The sequence below is a fragment of the Pleurodeles waltl genome, chromosome 7, assembly GCF_031143425.1.
Source record: "Pleurodeles waltl isolate 20211129_DDA chromosome 7, aPleWal1.hap1.20221129, whole genome shotgun sequence".
Lineage (NCBI taxonomy): Eukaryota > Metazoa > Chordata > Amphibia > Caudata > Salamandridae > Pleurodeles > Pleurodeles waltl.
The window spans coordinates 1,153,313,655-1,153,335,251 of NC_090446.1; the positions used below are offsets into that span (position 1 = coordinate 1,153,313,655).

Genomic DNA, 21,597 nt, shown 5'->3' on the forward strand with positions numbered 1-21,597 from the left:
AATTGCTCAATCCTGACTTGTAATCCTTGTTCTTTTTCGTTTAAGTCTTGAATCTCATCCTTCTGATGTTTCAGCTCCTCCTTCATCCCCCCTACCGTCTCCTCCAATGTCTGGATCCTCCATTAAATTTTCACATTTTCTTTCCAGTACCTCACAGGCCTCTCTGATTTCCCCTTGATTGCTCTCCGAACTTGCAAAGCCTTTTTTTATATCCTCCGAAATGGAGAGAATCACCTCCTCCATGGAAAGACTGTGTCTTGGGTCGGGGGCCAGAGCCTGAGCAAGGAGAGGGCTAGTAACCGCTTCTGCCGAAACTCCTTCCTCCTGTCTCAAAATAGATAGATTACCACCTTGACTCAGAGAAACATCAAAACCGGCTTGTATATTCTCCTGGTGAGCCAAATTATTAGTTGAGGGGGGAGGGTTACTTTCACCCCCCTCGCCTGAGTCTACGCTGTTTCTAGTGTACTTAGTCATGTAGTTATCCATTTTTCCTTGTCCTGGTACCAGCACAATATCCTCCGGCCTAGCCTTAAAATGAACTCTTAGTGAAGGTGTGAATCTGTGCTTATTTTTTGGTCTCCCCTCACTTCCTTCTTTCTTTTTTTTGAATAAGTGATTCGCTTGGTCCAAAGTTCTGCCCTTAGGCTTCCCCTGTCTCCCACTGACCTCCTTATCCCTTTTTTCCCCCCTCGGCCCCAGCCCCCCTGCCTGCAAGGCGTTAACGGAGGGCTGGGGTGGGGGAGAACTCTTATCTCCTTCGCTGGTAACGCCCCCGGCCCCCGCGATGCCCACCACCTTACTTGCTGTTTCCAAATTCGGCAAAGACGAAGATACACGCGTTACCGCGCTATCAGGCTCCCGGGACACCTTCCCAGGAGCCTTACTGGTGCTGACTCTGCCTGGATTCCCCCGAAGGGGAATCCTCATCTAGCCTCTTTGCACCCGGTGGAGCTCCAGCGCGGCACGCCCCCAGTGCCGGAGTCTCTCGCCGGATGCCTCACCCGGTCTCTGAAGCAGCCGGGTTTCCAAAATTCGAGCGACCGCGCGGCACATCCAGCCGATCGCTGTATGTGCGTGCCACGCCCCCAGGAACGGCGGAAGGTGCGTCTAGCGAGCTGCGGCCACGACGCAGCCCGCCATGTCCCCCTTGCCAATGCCCCACACAATCCACATTATCCTGTGATCATCCTCTGGTAGCTTGGCACAGAGCAGGTAGGCTTAACTTAGAAGGCAATGTGTAATGTATTTGTGCAATAACTCATAACAGTAACAGTGAAAACACCACAAAAAGTACTCCACACGAGTATAGAAAAATAGGTAATATTTATCTGAATAAAATAAGACCAAAATGTCAAGACTCCAATGTGCACAAGCAAAGATACAAATTTTTAAAGATTAAGGCCCTCATTACAACATTGGCGGTAACTACCGCCACGGCGACGGGCGCCAACATACCGCCGCCGTGGCTCCCAGTGGTCTACGCGTATCATTGACCGCCGAAGGTATACCGCCAGAATGCTGGCAGAACACCGCCAACGGTCATGGCGGCAGACGGCAGTAAGGCGGCGCTGCTGTCAGCAGCACCGCCACGCCAGCAAAACACCGCCAACCGTATCATGACGAATTATATGGCTTGGCGGTGTTTTTCTGGCGGACGCTGCTGCTGACAGCAGCGCCGCGGACCGTCTCCAGCTGGAGGACCCCCTGCAAGCAAGTAAGTTGGGTTCTGTGACCGGAGAGGGGGTGGCGGGTGTTGTGTGTTTTAGAATGCGTGCATGCGGGTGTGAGTCGCGTTTAATGAATGCGTGAATGAGTGATTGTGAGTGTTGTGAATGCATGTGTGTGACACAGTATGTTGGTGTGTGTTGCGGTGTGTAGGTATGTATGTGTGCATGCGTGGGTGGTGGTGGGTATGCGTGTGCATGTGTGTATATGGGTGCGGGTGTGTATATGTGCGGGGGGCAGGAGATGGAAGGGGAGGGTGGGGAAGGACTATTGGGAGGGGGAGTGGGGTGGGGGAAACCCCTATCAGTGCCAGGGAAGGGATTCAATGGCACTGATAGTGCCTATTACCATGGGTTTGGTGGCGGTAAGTTTGGCACGAAAACCATGGCGGTAGGAGACCGAAGTCTCAAGTCCAGCGCCCGTTACCACACTGGCAGTCAGAGTGTTAAAGTGGCGGTCTTTGATGGCGGTTACCGCCAGGGTCCAAATACCATTATTTATTTTTTACCACCGGCCTCTTGGCGGTGTTAACGCCGCTTTAACACCGACCACCAGGGTTGTAATGAGGGCCTAAATCCTAATAACGTGCTTAGAAACACAATACTTCCGACTTGGGCTATCATGATATTGACAGAGTCGTTCCCAGCAGTCCGACGCCACTCGTGATGGAGTGCAGCGCCAGTCATGGAGTCGCACCGACCCGCATGTACAATACCTTTGCAAACAATTAAACAAAGATGTTGCATGGAGTCGGGGAGGTCAGGCGTCGCTGGAGCTGGTGCGGCATTGGTTTCTTACTGCTCCTGGGGAGGTGAGGTGCTGGTTCCTTACTACGAGGCAGGGGAGGCAAGGTGTCAGTTCAGTCCGCTTGCAGGAGAGCTGATGCGGAATCAGTGGTGAGGCGTTAGTTCCCTGTGACCAGGTGGGGTCCATGAATTCAGTCAATCAAGATGTGATGTATCGACTTCGCAGTGTCGCAATCACACCTCAGAACTTCAGCAGCATCGGACTTAAGTTGCAGGCCACGGTTGTTGCACTCAGCGAGGAGCACGGAACCGGAGCAGGAAGCGGTGCAACGTCAGCCAGTGGCGCTGGTTCCAGAGTCGCTGAAGTCGGTGATCTAGCTAGTAGCTGAAGTCTTTGTTGGCCCTGAAACTTCAGAACAGGAGGCAAGCTCAATCTCTTGGGGAGCACTTGTGGAGGAAGGCAGAGTCAGGGTCCAGCAGCCAGCAGCCAGCAGGCCAACAAGCAGGGCAGCAGTCCTTCCAGCAAAGAAGTCCAGATGAGTCCTTTGGGCAGCCAGACAGTCCATCTGACAGAGTCCAGTGGTAGGTCCAGAATTGTCTGATTTGGTGGGGTCCGAGACCCAGTACATATACCCAAAAGTGCCTTTAAAGTGGGGGAAACTTCAAAGAGTGGTTTTGAAGTGCACAAGTTCCCCCTTTCAACCCAGCCTGTCTCCAGGATTCCTGTGTGTGTGTTGGGGCAGGGGTATCAGTCCTTTGTGTGGGGTCAGGCCACAGGCCTCTGAAGTGTAAGTGAGAGTCCCTCCACCCTTCCTGCCCAGGGAGACCCATTCAGTATGCAGATGTCTCTGAGTGTCCTGTGTTTAGGGCTGATTGGGTGAAATGCACAAGAGGAACTGTCAACCAGCACAGCCCAGAGGTGGATTGGAGACCGACTGTAAGGCACTGAAGGCAGTAAGTGCAGAGAAATGCCCACTTTTTAAAAGTGCCATTTCTAAAATAGTAATATTAAATCCAACTTCACCTGCAAGCAAGGTTTTCTGTTACTATACTAAACATGACAGGCTACTCCTTTCAGATTAGAATTTATCACTAAAAAGTATATAAGGGTAGTTCTAATGCCGGCCCATGTGAGGAGTAGGCTTTACAGTAGTAAGAAACGTATTTGTGAGTTTTTCACTACCAAGACATGTAAAACACATAAGTATGTGTCCTGCCTTTTACTTACATAGCACGCTGCCCTATGGGTTACCTAGGGCCTACCTTAGGGGTGAGTTATATGTAGAAAAAGGAGAGTGCAAGGCTTGGCAAGTCGTTTTAAATGTCAGGCCTGAGACATGGTTTAGGGGCTACTTATGGAGGTGGCACAATCTATGCTGCAGCCCACTAGGAGCATTTCATTTACAGGCTCTAGGCACACCTAGTGCACTTTACTAGGGACTTTTAGGTAAATTAAATATGCCAGTTGGGTAGGAGCCAGTGTTACCATGTTTAGGGGAGAAAGCACATGCACTTTAGCACTGGTCAGCAGTGGTAACGTATGCAGAGTCCTAAACCAGCAAAAACAGGGTCAGAAATATGGCGGGACGGAGGCAAAAAGTTGGGGGATGACCACCCTAAGACTGTCAGGTCTAACATTTACCTAACATTAAGGACACCCCTCCACATGAGGTAAGCTATGGAACAAGGCTAATTTGCTGGGTGAAAGGATTCAATACCATATATGCATTTAAGGACACACACCTGGTATGAAATCATTCATACTCCATTACACACTGACCTCTGGATTCATGCTTTGGCTCCCCTTTGGTGCAATGTGGTTCAGTTCATGGGCGGCACAACAGTGGTGTAGACTGGGAAGAAAAAGGAAAACACACTATTGATCAGCTGTTTTCTGGGGGCAATGCTGCACATTTCCCAGAACTGAGCACTGAATATGGCGTAGGGCAACAGCAGTTATGGAAATATACTGGGATGGTGCATGGCCTTGGGAAGTGCGTTGGCAAAGACCCCCCTGAGTTCTGCTGCCTCTCCAATCCATTCCCACCTAGACAAATGTAGTTCTTTCCAGGGGTCATATTGGGATATCTACGGACTCCTCATAGACTATCTGTTCTCCAAGCTGACTCTAGGAGACTCTAAACAGCACTGGCAGCGCATGGTGAGGCACAAATATTTCTCAGAGGCCTGGTCTGCACTGATGTCATCTCATGACTCATTGCTATTTGAATCCAGTCAGAAATGTTCATACTTTAAACTCCTCCATAATTAGTATTGCCCCCTACTAAATTAAATCCAGCTGGTCTGTTGCCGCACACACTCTGCTGGAGATGTGGAGTAGCTGGATGCAACAAGGTCAAAATATTGTGGCGTTGTCCTAGGCTTGTGTACATTTGGAATGATGTATGGTGTAAGGAAATGCCTCCTTGGCGTGGTTGCCCCCTGACTTTTTGCCTTTGCTGATGCTATGTTTACAATTGAAAGTGTGCTGAGGCCTGCTAACCAGGCCCCAGCACCAGTGTTCTTTCCCTAACCTGTACTTTTGTATCCACAATTGGCAGACCCTGGCATCCAGATAAGTCCCTTGTAACTGGTACTTCTAGTACCAAGGGCCCTGATGCCAGGGAAGGTCTCTAAGGGCTGCAGCATGTCTTATGCCACCCTGGAGACCTCTCACTCAGCACAGACACACTGCTTGCCAGCTTGTGGGTGCTAGTGAGGACAAAACGAGTAAGTCGACATGGCACTCCCCTCAGGGTGCCATGCCAGCCTCTCACTGCCTATGCAGTATAGGTAAGACACCCCTCTAGCAGGCCTTACAGCCCTAAGGCAGGGTGCACTATACCATAGGTGAGGGTACCAGTGCATGAGCACTGTACCCCTACAGTGTCTAAGCAAAACCTTAGACATTGTAAGTGCAGGGTAGCCATAAGAGTATATGGTCTGGGAGTCTGTTTTACACGAACTCCACAGCACCATAATGGCTACACTGAAAACTGGGAAGTTTGGTATCAAACTTCTCAGCACAATAAATGCACACTGATGCCAGTGTACATTTTATTGCAAAATACACCCCAGAGGGCACCTTAGAGGTGCCCCCTGAAACTTAACCGACTATCTGTGTAGGCTGACTAGTTCCAGCAGCCTGCCACACTAGAGACATGTTGCTGGCCCCATGGGGAGAGTGCCTTTGTCACTCTGAGGCCAGTAACAAAGCCTGCACTGGGTGGAGATGCTAACACCTCCCCTAGGCAGGAGCTGTAACACCTGGCGGTGAGCCTCAAAGGCTCACCCCTTTGTCACAGCACCGCAGGACACTCCAGCTAGTGGAGTTGCCCGCCCCCTCCGGCCCCGGCCCCCACTTTTGGCGGCAAGGCCGGAGAAAATAATGAGAATAACAAGGAGGAGTCACTGGCCAGTCAGGACAGCACCTAAGGTGTCCTGAGCTGAGGTGACTCTAACTTTTAGAAATCCTCCATCTTGCAGATGGAGGATTCCCCCAATAGGGTTAGGATTGTGACCCCCTCCCCTTGGGAGGAGGCACAAAGAGGGTGTACCCACCCTCAGGGCTAGTAGCCATTGGCTACTAACCCCCCAGACCTAAACACGCCCTTAAATTTAGTATTTAAGGGCTACCCTGAACCCTAGAAAATTAGATTCCTGCAACAACAAGAAGAAGGACTGCCTAGCTGAAAACCCCTGCAGAGGAAGACCAGAAGACAACAACTGCCTTGGCTCCAGAAACTCACCGGCCTGTCTCCTGCCTTCCAAAGAACTCTGCTCCAGCGACGCCTTCCAAAGGGACCAGCGACCTATGAATCCTCTGAGGACTGCCCTGCTTCGACGACGACAAGAAACTCCCGAGGACAGCGGACCTGCTCCAAAAAGACTGCAACTTTGTTTCAAGAAGCAGCTTTAAAGATTCCTGCAACAACAAGAAGAAGGACTGCCTAGCTGAAAACCCCTGCAGAGGAAGACCAGAAGACAACAACTGCCTTGGCTCCAGAAACTCACCGGCCTGTCTCCTGCCTTCCAAAGAACTCTGCTCCAGCGACGCCTTCCAAAGGGACCAGCGACCTCTGAATCCTCTGAGGACTGCCCTGCTTCGACGACGACAAGAAACTCCCGAGGACAGCGGACCTGCTCCAAAAAGAGTGCAACTTTGTTTCAAGAAGCAGCTTTAAAGAACCCTGCAACTCCCCGCAAGAAGCGTGAGACTTGCAACACTGCACCCGGCAACCCCGACTCGGCTGGTGGAGAACCAACACCTCAGGGAGGACCCCCGGAATACTCTACGACTGTGAGTACCAAAACCTGTCCCCCCTGAGCCCCCACAGCGCCGCCTGCAGGGGGAATCCCGAGGCTTCCCCTGACCGCGACTCTCTGAAACCTAAGTCCCGACGCCTGGAAAAGACCCTGCACCCGCAGCCCCCAGAACCTGAAGGACCGGACTTTCACTGCAGAAGTGACCCCCAGGTGTCCCTCTCCCTTGCCCAAGTGGAGGTTTCCCCGAGGAAGCCCCCCTTGCCTGCCTGCAGCGCTGAAGAGATCCCTTGATCTCTCATTGACTTACATCGCGAACCCGACGCTTGTTCTAACACTGCACCCGGCCGCCCCCGCGCCGCTGAGGGTGAAATTTCTGTGTGGGCTTGTGTCCCCCCCGGTGCCCTACAAAACCCCCCTGGTCTGCCCTCCGAAGACGCGGGTACTTACCTGCAAGCAGACCGGAACCGGGGCACCCCCTTCTCTCCATTCTAGCCTATGCGTTTTGGGCACCACTTTGAACTCTGCACCTGACCGGCCCTGAGCTGCTGGTGTGGTAACTTTGGGGTTGCTCTGAACCCCCAACGGTGGGCTACCTTGGACCAAGAACTGAACCCTGTAAGCGTCTTACTTACCTGGTAAAACTAACAAAAACTTACCTCCCCCAGGAACTGTGAAAATTGCACTAAGTGTCCACTTTTGAAATAGCTATTTGTGAATAACTTGAAAAGTATACATGCAATTGAAATAATTCAAAGTTCCTAATGTACTTACCTGCAATACCTTTCAAACAAGATATTACATGTTAAATTTGAACCTGTGGTTCTTAAAATAAACTAAGAAAAGATATTTTTCTATAACAAAACCTATTGGCTGGATTTGTCTCTGAGTGTGTGTACCTCATTTATTGTCTATGTGTATGTACAACAAATGCTTAACACTACTCCTTGGATAAGCCTACTGCTCGACCACACTACCACAAAATAGAGCATTAGTATTATCTATTTTTACCACTATTTTACCTCTAAGGGGAACCCTTGGACTCTGTGCATGCTATTCCTTACTTTGAAATAGCACATACAGAGCCAACTTCCTACATATGGACTTTGCTTATGGAACCTGACTACATTACACTTGTCCCCTTTATTAGCTTGGCGGTACTTCATAACCTGTTGGAGTGAAGTTATGCATCCTGAAGTTTTGGAGTAAACAGATGGCTTCAGATAAGGTATTCTGGTTGTTGGAGATGTCCAAAATAGCTGTATGTGAAAGAATAATTTATAGGATGAGTGACCAGATCAGGTTTTATGATCAGATCTGGGAACCCCTTGCCTCGGCCAGAGCTTAGTAAAAACTTAGAAATCGAAAACAGGGTCTGGATGACCTTCCTGGGGGTGGAGGCTAGGTTTCCGACCGCGTTAGCCTTTATGACCATAGGGGAGAACACAACGAAAGTGGGAATTGGGGTCTTGTCTGCCCACATGAGTGGCTTGGGCCTGGGGGGCTGTCATGTGCTATCCCTGCTGAACCAGAGGGAAGGTGAGGAAGTGAGGAAGAAAAGGTTTACTGTTCACTGTTTACTATTCAGAGCTTGATGTTTGTTTATTGCTCACAGTATCTGTGTCTGGTTAGATTCACTTTTAAAGTGTACTTCTTGCTCTGCTTGTCTTTGGGCTACATGTTGTGTTGACTCTTTGACCAATATCTGTTGATTTTATACAATTGGGAATACTGGTGGGACATCCAGCATGTGTTTCTGTTTCTATTAAAAGTTAAATATATTTAAAAAGGAGTCCCTGAGACTGCAATGCAGTCCTGCAGCAGGCTCCAAAAGCTCTACTTGTATCGCCCTGTTACATATTTCTCTTGAACAGATAATGAGATTGGGCACTGATGAAACTCCAAAGTAATATTCAGCCCAGTTGTTTTTGTACACCACATACACTTACTAGATTTTACACTGTTATAAAGATGCCCATTCCTGGTACAAAATACAAGCAGAAAAATAAGAACAAAAAGTGTTTGCCAAACAGCACACAGTTTGGCCACATGGGAAGGCTGAGATTACAAACCATGTTTCCTGGACCACAATTGGAGTGACAGTAATTCTGCTGGCAGGGCCAAGAAACTACCCTTCCAATGGAACTGTTACCATGTGCTTGGTCAATTTCCCTTTTATAATACATTCTTCTTATATTTGGGTAAGGAGTGTAAGGTTTTAAAGCATATTTGGGTAAGGTGGTAAAGCTAAGATTATTTGTAAAGCCTCTAAGTTCTATGGTCAAAATGTACCACTCCGCCACATCTATTGGTGATGTTTGCCCACTCCAATGAATTGCCCATCTTGTTAGAGGTCCTTTCAACTTACTTTTATTTTTACTGCACTCGCTATTTGTATTGGGCATGTTTTTAAGCTGCACCAATACCGTTATGCAATAGGAAAAAGGCAGAAGTATATTGTGATACCTTTACTTTGAGTCAGGGGCAATAGATGGTTAAGTGGCAGCATCTGTGGTAGAAACCTTTGTGTACGATTGCTGTTGCAGAACTTAAAACTATCTGATTGCTTTTCAATAAGACTAAGAATTATTCATTTTGGAATCTTGTCTCATTGAAGATGGCAATAGCGAGCTGTCAAGGCTTACTACGGGGGGATGGTAAAGGTATTGGAACTCAAATACAATATGTCACATGAATGATACTCGGAATGCACCTTATCCCTCAAGCCTAGTATGTCTTTCATTAGGGTCTGATTTCAGTCACTCAATTAATTAATCATATATTTTTAGAGCACACATCTCACCCATAGGGTCCCAAGGTGCTGAGGGGTGTGTCCTCAGAGATCAGGTGAAGAACCAAGTCTTAAGGTCCTTCCTGAACTGAGGCAGCGATGGTGACAGTCTGAGGTGAGGAGGTAAGATGTTCCAACCTTTTGCTGCCAGGTATGATAAAGATCTTCCTCCAGCCGAGGACTTCTTTATGCGGGGAACGTTGGCGAGACACTGCTGGGATGAGCTGAGAGGTCTGGAAGGGGAGTACCAGGTGATGCAGTGGTTGAGGTAGCTGGTTCCGTTGTTGTGGAGGGCTCTGTAGGCATGTATGAGGAGTTTAAAGTCCAACCTCTTCTTGACGGTGAGCCAGTGGAGTTTTTTCAGGTGTTCTGTGTTGTGTTCTTGGTGGGGCATGTTTAAGACGAGTCTGGCGGCGACGTTCTGAATTTGTTGCAGCTTGTTCAGGTTCTTCTTGGAGGTTCCGGCATAGAAGGCGTTGTCATAGATTTAGAGAAGGTAGTTATGTAATGAGAAACCCAAAAATGCATTCTCTGACTAATAGTCTCAAAATCACCTGGTAAAGTCTTCCAGTGTCAAATTTTGCATAGGCAAGGCAGAGAATCAACAGTTGACTAACAGCCCTGTGGGTAGCTTCAGCTGATGAGGTGATTTTTTTATTACTGTGGATATACTGGTCCCCTGACTGGGCTGCTGATGCACAACCCAAAAGGTTGATTCACAGAGTCAGTCTGGCCATGCCCACAAAGTCAATTGGATCATTATCACAAATCTTAGGATGTGACAGTGAGGCCTGGGGAAATTGGCCTTGTTTGGGAGGTGAGGAGAAGTGTGAGTGTACAGAAAAGGGAAGCTGTGGCATGGGGCTGACTCAGAGACATTCCATAGAGTACATCTATGCACAAGGAGTGATCAGCAAGTCACTGAGCCTATGTCAGTTGGACGCCAGTAACTTTCAGGGAAGCAAAGCATATATTTGGAGGTTTGAAGAACCAAATGTGTTAGGTTAGGTGGCCTGGGACATGACAGAAGCGACTTGTGGATGATGGAAATGGTCTTGCAAGGGTCTTGCTTCCAATTATCTCTTTAATCAAGATCCAGTGGATTTACCTGAGGACAAGAGCAATGTGGTTATTACTTCCTAAGCTAAATATGAGCTGAGCGACTTAGGTCTGAAACCTTGGTGTGCCTTCTCAGATATTAGGGACGTGACTTAACATTTTTAAAACCCCAAATTTCTGGGATTATCTCCTTATTTTTAAAGTCAAGTACCTCTTCCCATTACATTCCTTTATTCCATGTAGCAAGATATAATTTCCTTATAAGGGACTAATTCACTGAGTCTGCTATAATTCCCCTAGTGATTAGCTTCCAATGTAGCTTTTGGCAGTTTTTTCCCTGGATATAAATTGCTGCACCTTTTAGCCACCTCTTTTTTTATATCTTTGTTACATCAGCTGTTTGCATTTCTTACTAGTGGAGTTTGGGAGTAATTGCTGTGTTTATGTGATCAATGTGCATGTGAGAGCCAGCCTTTGGTGCTCCTGCCTGCCAGCCTATTACCCACCCCACCTGTGTGTTTCATCCATGCCATCTCGTCCTCTTTTCTTCCTCAGTCTGTTCTTTCTGTTGTTTGCTGCAGCACTTCCAGGTCAGTCACCCAAACCAGCATGTATCCCTTTGTGTTGATTCCCCCATGAATGCTGATAACCATATGCCTTATCGTCCAACTTCACTGGCGTAATGGAAAGGTTGGTGATTCCCTTGCAGACCCATTGTGTAGTTCTGGGACAGTCTGTCTGGAAACAATTAATACATCATGGTAAACCTATCAGTTTTAGAGTGACCCAGGCCTAGGTTTTCCATCCAATTTGATTAATGTGTTATATTTCCACATAACAGAGCTTTAATAAAGTTTAATATTTGTATTTGTAGCCATTTTACAGATAGCCACGCTAAATAAGGAGCTTCTTGCAAAGCTGTTTCAACAATGCCAGATAATTAATGGGCAATTGATGTTATTTCCTGGGATATCATGTCCCATGATATTACATCTCATGCAAATTAGAGGGGCCTCACATGTCCCCATTCTGCCCAGGGCCCCACAAATGCTAGGAAAGGCCCTGGCTGTTCTCATGTAGATGCAGCAGTCTGATACCTGAGCCCTTTCAGACCATGACTGCAAGGCCCAGAGTAGAGGGCCTCATCCCCACTCATTTGTGCTTCCTACCGGTGCCCCATGCTGCTGGCTTGGTCTTGTAACCATGTCTTTTAATAGGTGGTGCACTGGTGTGAGGCCACGTGGATGTGAGCAGGCACGGGGTCCTGGGAAGCTGGCCACGCTGCTGTTGCCGCGCCCTAGTCCTGAATATTCTGTTCATGTTGTCCCATTAAAATTGTGTTGATTACAAAAAAAAAAATTGCTTTTCAGCCTCCTTTACCACACTTACATTCTGTTCTTCGGAGGCTCTTCATCTTTGTCCCCTTGTTAGTACAGGTGATTTGCCTTAAAGCACTCGCAGACATGCTTGTGTCTGTCACGTGCCATTGCCATTTTGACCTCCACTTCTTGGAGATTCGGCCAACAGTGGCCACCACAAATGTCAAGGGTGGGTGGGGGGGGGGGGGGAGGTTAGAAAGGGGAGTAAACAAAAAAAACTTTTTTTTTTTTTAAACCTACCTCCTGCTGCCTTTCACCACTTCTGGTGTCCAAGCATTCACTGATACACCACCACAGGCTCCCCAGCAATCCTGGGACTGCTTTCATGCAAAAGCTAGCATGAAAGCAGCGTCAGGATTGGTCTGAGCGGCAGTGACTCAGACAAAGCCCTGAGGTCTCTGCAGTTTCGCCAGCCTGGCTGTTACACACAGCTGGCCTGGAAAAACCTAAGTGCGCATGTGTGTTTGGCTGGCCTCAGATGGCCGGCCAGACACACATGCGCACTTAAGTGCACTCTCCCCTCCTCCCCATTCCCACTTCCCGTGGCCCAGCCGCACCCCTCCCTGTACTGCGTACCTGAGCCAGCAGATAAAAAATAAAACAATAGTGGAATTATCGTTTTATTTTTCATCCCCTGGCTCTTGGCCAGGAAGGCGATGCTCCTCCGCCATTGTGGAGGAGCCACCCCTGGATCTGACGGTGGTTGCAGAGCTCCTGCACTTGTGCTCAATTTGCCTAATGTATTGTGAATTTTTCTTGCCTTTCTTTTGCCAGAATTCCGCACCTACCTTAGATGTGAATTGCTTCCCTTTCCTCAGGAGCTCGTCTCCTAGAACCTGAACCCAGCTTCAGCTTGTCCCCAGCAAGCCTCCTGCTGCAGTGTTCCTCTATATTTACAACCTTAAAGTCCACTCTATTGGGAATGGCTTTGCTGTTACAGGTGGTGCATTCTCACATCCCTATAGCCCTTTACTTCCACCAGCTTTAGTCTGCTTAAATTGACGCCCTTCTGCAGGGGTGCAATAATAATAAATTTACAGACACGTTATACTTTCTGAAAGGGCTGCAGCAATCATTGATATCTGAGATCCACTACAGGGCAAATATATTTACTATCCTTAATATATGTATTACTTGTACCAGTATTGAGACTTATCTTTAGAACGTCACTACTGCATCATACTACTTTTGATCTCAAACTATGTGATCAACAAAGCTGGCCAGCAGTAGAGAGGCTTTTTTTATCAATCCCTTTGTTAAGGAGGTAGTACAATTCGTAAACACTTTTACGTCCCGAGGCAAAGCACAGTCAGCTTTAAAGAAAGTCTTCCAGCCATACCTTTTCTCCATAACTGGCAGGGTCAGGGGTCCCTTTGTCTATCGGGCTCAATCTAACAATTCTTGATACTGATCCACCTGAAATGACAACCAGAGGGGAACCTCCTTTTTCCCTTCAAGAGCCATGGGCTTTTGAGGCCATTTCCTGTGCGGAGGCTTCCGTGTCTCACCTGTAAACACATCCTGTTAAGTGGAATCATTCCCCTCCTTCCTGTCTAAAACAGGAAAGAGGGGGGAATCTGTAACACCTTTCACGATTGGGAACAAATCATACAAGACACTTTGATGCTTCAGACGGTCAGGGTGTTTCACCTAAAGGTTTACACAACCCCCATTCAGACATACCCCCATTCATATTTTTATCTCAGCCTAGAGACAGAAGACAGCTCATAGATAGCTCATCTCTACACCAAAAACGTGCCATATTTCCCTATTATCCCTATCCTCGGGGTTTTCTGTTTAATGCATTTCTCATGGGCAAAAAAGGAAGGGGATCTCGTCTGGTTATCCGCATGAATGAGTTTAATGCCTGCATCCTTTACAGGCACTTCAAAATGTGTTGAGAGACCTCTTAAGATAATGGACGTTCATGGTCAAGTTAGACCTGAAGGGCACTTACCTGATGGTTTCCATTTTCATTTCATCGCTGCTTTCTCCAATGTCATTGGTGACAAACTACCTATGAATTTCTCGCACTTTAGTCCCTCGGTGCTTCACCAAGTTGCTCAATCCAGTAACAGAGTTTTTGAGAGCCAAGGGCTCCTTCATTCTTCCCTGGTATGCCAGACTGGTAGTTCTCCTGGCCTCTTACTTTCAGTCAATCTTCCCAGACCCACTGCCTTATCGTAATTGGCATTTACAGAAGGATCTTTCTTACTCAGGCTGAGTCCAACCACAGAGGTTCTACAGGAACTACAGTGGTGACTCAATCACATACATGCTTGGAACGAGAGGGCCATTTTCCGTCTCGTTCCAAACCTAGTGATGCAGTTGTATGTGAGCTGCCACAGCTGGGCTGCAAGATGCGGAAATCTATCCATTGAGGGTAGGTGGTCCAAAGACGAAAATTCTTCCTGCACGTCAAGTGTCTTGAACACTCTTTCATGATCTGGTAATTCTTCCCTCAGTGGACCAGCTGTTGTATTTTTTTTTAAATGGTCAACATCTCAGTGGTCCAATATATCAACCACCTTGGAGGAATGAGGTTCCATCTTTTAGAAGAGATTGCCAAGGACTTCTGTCACTGCATTTCTGTCTGCGACCCATAAGTTCTCAGTAATGGCCATGCATCTCCAGAGCAAACAAAATTCTGTGGCAGACTGGAGCTCTTGCTTCCTCAGGGATTCCAGCGAATGGAAGTTGTACTCGACTTTATCCTCCAAGGAAATGGCAAAATGGGACCCTTATCATGTAGACCTTGTTGCAGCTTGGCTGACTTTCCAGTTACCCTTGTTCTACAGCTGGTGACCAGATCCTCTCGGCAATGACTATGGAACAGAATTGTACAGACTGAATGATGTCTTCCCACCCTTTTCCATGATCCTAAGAGTAGCCCTCGTAGTCCAGCCACAACTACCAGAACTGATCTTAATCGTGCCATTATGGAGAACACAAATTTGATTTAGTCTTCTGGCAATCTCATGCAATCTTCCTATCATTTTTCCTCAATTGCCGAAACTACTCTCAGACCCTCTAGACAGCCTTCATTCACTGGTCACTCATCACCACCTGAGATTAGTAGTGTGGAGTTCTGGACACTGTAGCAAGTGCAGGACTTTCAGAACAGGCTCTTGAGCTCATCAACACAGCCTGGTCAGATGCAACTCAGAAAAGAAGGAAACCATCATGTAACTGTTGATCTCTCAGGTGCATATAGTGATGTTCAAAATGCCCTCCCTGGCTCAGGTTCTATTTGTGCTCGAAGCAGAAGACAGAATTGTGCCTGTCAAATTGTAGAATACTTACTTGCACATCCCTATCCTGTAGTCCCACAGGAGGTTCCTTCACTTCATAGTGAGATTTGAACATTATCAGTTTGTGCTCCTTCTGTGTGGCCTCACTTCCATACCTCATGTCCTCACAAAGGTGATGGCAGTGGTTGCAGCCGATCTCCGATGGGTGAAGATTCTTACCTTACCTAGATGACTGATTCATCGAGGCCAGATCTCCAGAGATGGTGTCTCGCCACTTGCAGACAACAACACAGCTATTGTTCGATGTGGTCTTTCGATTACCAAGCCCAAATCTAACTTAGTGCCCTCTTGCAATATCCTGTTCACAGGGGCAGTACTGGATACTGCAGCGAGTTGAGCCTTCCTTTCCTCTCAGAGGATTCAAGACATTCAGGCTATGATTCAAATATTTCAGGATGTTTCGATCATTCCAGTCCTGATGGCCTTAAGCCTGCTTAGTCTGCTATCCTCTAGCATTCTGTTGGTGTCCCATGCACTCTGGCACATGATAACCCTCTAGTGCTGCCTCCGCAGGCACTGGTTCCAACACAGTTGAGCTCTACAAGCCTGTATCAAGATCTGCAGGGACACTACAGTGGATCTACAATTGTGGATTGTAAGCAACAAGATTTTTTAAGGAAAGCTGTTTCACCCTCTTCTTCTGGTGGCAACAGTGACCACAGATGCCTCCGCTGTAGGGTGAGGAGCTCAGCTGGAGGAACTGGAGATCAGAGGCCTCTGGTCACCAGATGAACCGAAGGTGCAGATAAATCTGTTGGAGTTGTAGGTGATACATCTGGCTCTCAAAGTCTTCTTCTCTTCCATTCACTGTCAATCACTCCAGATCTTTCTGGACAATACGACCACAATGTAGTACATCAACCAGCCATGGGAATGGGGGGTTGCATCTTCTCTGCAGAGAAGCTCTATGACTGGTCTTGGGCTGTGGACCATCACATTTGGCAAATCACACGGCTAGAGTGCTCAACATGAGAGAGGACAATCTCAGCCGGTGCCATCTTGCAATTAAAAGTGGCGTCTTCATTCAACTGTGGTTCAGAACATCTTCCAGCTATGGGAGATTCCTCAGATAGACATGTTTGCAACTCAAGATAATGTTTACTGCCCTCTAGTATCCGATGCTTGGAGGATTGGGGTGGGTCACATTTCACTTGAACTGGAACATAACACTTCATTACCTATTTCCTCCCCTACCCTTAAAATTCCTCATATTTTAAGATGATTCACCTTGACTGGGCCTAAGTAATTTGATTGGACTGACCACAAAGGGTGTGGTATGCATATCTTATTCATCTTCCCCTTATTCATCTTACCCTGTGCCAGCTGCTCTTTCTGCCTCACAGGGTAGACCTCTTTTTGCAGACGCCGAGGCAGGTTCTATATACTGGCATCCTGAGCCTCACCTAGATGTCTGGAGATGGAGCAGAGGATATTAAGTGTATTTTCTTTACACCCTGAAGTGGTGGATGTAATTTGGTGTTTTAGAGGACACTCAACCCAAACAGTCTATTCTGGAAGACGGCCATTTTTTAATGGTGTACAGACAAATCCATAGATCCGCTTCGTGCTCATCTGCCTGAAATGTTCTCTGTTTTGCCATCTCACTAGCATAGCAGGGCTTCACAGTTTCAACTGTTAAAGGTTATTTATCAGTCATATCGGCTTTCTTATGCCTTCCAGATCAACCATCTCTCTCTAAATCTCCAGTTGTTGTAAGATTCCTCAAAGGTCTCACAAACAAGTATTCCCCACTCCCTTTATTATGCTGCAGTGGAATCTCAGTTTGGTTATTACTTACCTAATGTGCTCCCCTTCTGAACACAGTTGTCCCTTAAGTTAACTGACATTTAAGACTGTTTTCTTCATTGCTGGCATTTCAGCAGGGAAAGTAAGTGTATTACAAGCCTTGAGTAGAAAACCTTCCTCGTCCTCCTACTAACCCTGACAAGCTGATGTTGAGTGCTAGGGCTGCCTTCCTGGCTTAAGTGGTCACTCCTTCCCACATAGAACAATCTATTACTCTTTTCACCTACTATCCTCCTCCTCCTCATCGAAATAAAGAGGAGGACTGACTCCATTGTCTTGATCTCAACAGAGCAGCCAGCTTTTACTTGGATAGGACACACAAGTTCAGTCTGAATAATCATTTTTTGGGCATATTTTGGAAATATGAAAGGCAAAGCAGCCCACAAACGAACTCTGTCATAATAGTCCAGTGCATCAAGATTTGCTACACCATGGCACACAAGAATCCTTCAGAAGGTATTAGAGCTCATTTTATCAGAGGCAACTCTTCTACGTCAGCAGTGGAGAGGGGAGTGCCTCTGGTGAATATCTGCAACCTTGTTGTCCCGTCAGGCTTTTGCAAAATACTGCTGTTTGGATTCCAAAGTGAGGAGGGATGGTCACTTTGCTCCCTGAGTTCTGCAGGATTTTTTTTGTAATAGCCAGCCGTGCACCCACCTCTGGGTCTATGGGGGTCATTATGAACATGGTAAACACCGCCGTGTTCATGCTGGCGGTCTTTCTATAGACTGCCAGCCCCCTTGAGACCCCACCAGCTGCATGAAGAACATTCTGCTGGGCCAGGACATTGCTGATGGATCCACATGGAGCCGTCGGCAATGCCTCAGTGTGGCGGCTGCAGCAGCACCCGTCACGCAGATCACTGCCCGACCTGTGCGACGGGGCACTGCACGGGGGCCTCAGAGCACCCCTTCCGCCAGCCTTTCCCTCATGGGAAAGGCTGAGGGACACAGGGTACATTATCTGCAGCGCTGCCCTTTCGGATAATGTAATCCGCCATCGTCAGGCTGCCTGGCAGTGGTAGCCTGGCGGTGGCGGAGGGCCGCCACCCTGTGTTTATTATATGGCGGTTCAGACCGCCATGCCGGTGGCGGTCTTTTTCGCTGGCATGGCGGTCTGAGTCACCGGGGTTCATAATGAGCCCCTAAGGCTGCTTTGGGAATCTGTTCAAAGGGTGAGGAATCTGCAGGTAGAAGTATCCATCAGATGAATAAGTTACTTACCTCAGGTAATGCTTTTGCTGGTGGATACTCTGTCTACCTGCAGATTCCCCATTGTCCCACCTACCTCCATATTGTGTGGCTGTATATACCAATAATCCTGTTATGTACTATTGATCTTGATATAACTGAAAACTCCAGTTATCTGATTAAGATATTGGTTTCATCCTTTCACCTCGAAGGCATGCTAAAAAATGGATTGAACTTATGTCAGTATGCTAATAGCGGCACTTTATGGCTCTAGTGACGTCACGAGGGGCTTAGGTAGATTCACCTGGAATTTTTGGATACTTCAAATTATGGTTGTTATGTCAATTCTTTTCATTAGTCAAAGTTTTATAGTAACTTCTAATATTCTAATATTACAGGTACTTACAACAATTTCTTGTAATCAGTGCCCTAGCCATACAATCCAGCATAGGCCCTGAAAACCACAATTAAGTTTATCCTCTATGTAGAGAAGTCGAAACAGGTTCGCAAGGCACACGAGGAGCAATTTTAAGTATCTGGGACAATGGAACATTTGTGATGACCTTATCCCAGTTTCAGGCATCATCATTTAGTCTTCGTATGGGACTCCAATTAGTTGTTGTTTATGCTTTTTCAAATGTATTTTTTGTATATGGTATATGTTGACATTGCAAGATCATTTGTCTAAGAGTCAAGTACTCACAAAACTTACTGTCTGAAAGTCAGTTGTTTACATGTGTTACTTTAATTGGTGCATGTCAGTTTGTGCTGATATTGAACACTGACAAATCATTGAAAAACCTATGTGCATCACTTTGAAAAAGGTCTAGATGTTGTTGAATTCAGTAATCATGATTAATTACTGGCCGGTGAGGATATTTATTTTATGCATTTAAAATGGTTCTCTCCCTCATGAGTTTTATCAAGATCCTCCCCATATTAGTCAAGTGCCGGTTAGAGCTCTGAAAGTCCTGCAGTTTGGACTGAGAGGAAATACTGATGGAAGCACATCGAGTATCAGCAGTGTCTGACAATTGGAGTCTATCTTTCTGTTATTTTGGTTTCTAAAACACCACAGACATATTGTTAGAGGACATATAATAAGCTACGTTTATGCCATTTACTCAAACTTGTCATGATCCCCTTGTGTAACTTAATTCAGTTTCAATTAATGTATTTAATATTTTTTTTTATTTGTCATATTTTTATTTGGGGGGACAGTTCCTTGTGAAATTAAGAATGTTATTCTTCTTATTAGACTTTGAAGATATTCTAACAACTGTGAGCTTCCTGTTAGAAAAGAATCCCTGTGCACAGTTCTGGACGTCTTACCAAGTCAGAAGGTAAATATATGTAGGCGTCTTCTCCCAGTTGTCCAGTAACTATAGTCCCAAGGCATACCAACCATTTCAAGGCAGACAGAAAATGTACATCCTTGTATGTCTGTTATACTCTGCGGATGATGTTCTTAATTTTCACACACAGGAGATTTAGATTGCTGAAGTTCTGAGTGAATGTTCAGATATTCAGATTGTGTGACCATGATTTCCGTTCCAGCATCCAAAAAATTGGAGAGAAAAGTAAAAGTAGTAAGGCATTACATTTTAGTCACTGAATAATTTTCTAGTGCTCTTTTTAGCATATATACTGTTTGGTCACATGCGCACTCAACCAAAGCCTTTGTCGATTAATGCAAAACAATTATCCATAGTGCTGAGCGAATGATCTGAAGGTTATCATGTCTATAATGCACTGATAAATGTTACCATATGGAATAACACAAATTAGACTTGAACATTCAAAAGATGCTATGTGAACGGCTTCTCTTGTAGAAAATATGTTTGCTAGTTGTAAGCCCTGATGAAGCAGTATAATTATTATGCATGTCGCGAAACACGTTAGCTATTAATTAATTTTAGGGTGGGCTTCTGCAAACCATACAATTTAATAAAGAATAAAAGTAAAAGATAAATCATTGTTATCTAGCACTACTTTTTTTTTTTTTTTTACTAAAGAAAGCCACAATCATGTCTACTATACATACGCTAGCACTCCTATCCCACTATTTCTTTCCATTCCAGTCTTCTCTGTCCATCCATCCAGACCACTCCTATCTACCGCACCAGAAGTAGGTTCACTTCCTTTCTCTCTTGAACATAAAGTGATGCATGAGAGTTGTGTGGCTTTGATAGATTGTGGACTAAATGGAGACTCTTAAAACGTTGTTGCTAATAGTAATAGAGAGCTTGGCAAAAAAAGGTCCCTGCTGCTGTGCGGTGTTCTCGGAAAAGCAGTTTAACTGTACAACTATTGGCAACAATTAACATTAATATTTATCTTTCTGTGACCGTGGTAGCACACGCATGCATCTATACAGGTAATGGAATATAGAGGCGCCTTTCCATTTCAAAAGCTGTACAGCGTCTTTGAATAAAAAAAAAAAATGTTTTTAAGGAAAACGTTTGTATTCTTTACCCTTAGCGCTGACTGGTCAATAGAGGATTTACTTCACAGATGGGATTTGAAGTGCGTCCACATTCCACTGAAGTCCTTTGGTGCTGACAGTGCTAACTTGGCTGGCTCCGATCTTCCAGGAAGGCACACTGTTGAAATGATCGTGTTAACTTCGTCCAATAGTTCAGACCCACCTATATGAACTGTTTTCGATAAGTATGGACACATTTCTGATTCAGATGCAGTGTATTTACAAACTTGACCTAACAAATGTGAAATAAAAATGTATCAGTATATGTTGCAGGAAACAGACATACCTACTATCGTAATTAGGGTTTGATCTTATGTGAATATTTTGAGTGCTGGATGTGTGTTACTGAGCGGAATATTTAAAATATGTCAGTGGAAAGAGAAGGGAGCATAAAATGGTTGTGTCAGTCTCTTGCCCGACAGAAGGACTGATTTTCTTCGTGCATCTAAGAAAACAACAGTTACCTTTTTATTTGCCTCCTGCATTTTTATTGACTGAACTGTGCCAAAAGTGGTTGATGGGCTTCTAGCAGAAGCCAGGGGTTTGATAATTGGGTGGCTAATTACAAACCAGATTATCTCTGCCGCTACCAAATTCAGAATTTAGAAAAAGGAAATTGTGACTATTGTGCTTAGCTTTTTAATGGTCACTTGCAGACTATAAGTGAAACCTAGGAGTAAGTGAAATAAGTTATTTTGATAATGTATTTCCTTTGGAGAGTGGCTGTACAGCATTTTCTTCTATAATCTTGCTTAATAAATCTAAATGTAACCAAAATATCAGTCAATCTCCTGCAGTGAGTGCAAAGAATCGGAACAGGTGGCGCACTCCAGTGTTAA

At 46.0% G+C, this 21,597-nt stretch overlaps 1 protein-coding gene across 2 annotated transcripts in view; it reads left to right on the forward strand.

Moving 5' to 3' along the window:
- Nucleotides 1-21,023, forward strand: part of METTL23 (methyltransferase 23, arginine) — a 218,361-nt gene extending 197,338 nt beyond the window's left edge. The window contains exons 4-6 of one of the 2 annotated variants that reach the window (XM_069200242.1): nt 19,532-19,616; nt 20,355-20,401; nt 20,755-21,023. In XM_069200242.1, the coding sequence (XP_069056343.1) occupies nt 19,532-19,616; nt 20,355-20,401; nt 20,755-20,771 (149 nt within the window). In that variant the 3' untranslated portion in view covers nt 20,772-21,023. The remainder of the gene's footprint in view (nt 1-19,531; nt 19,617-20,354; nt 20,402-20,754) is intronic. The other variant, XM_069200241.1, reaches the window with a different exon arrangement.
- The last annotated feature ends 574 nt before the right edge of the window (nt 21,024-21,597 follow it).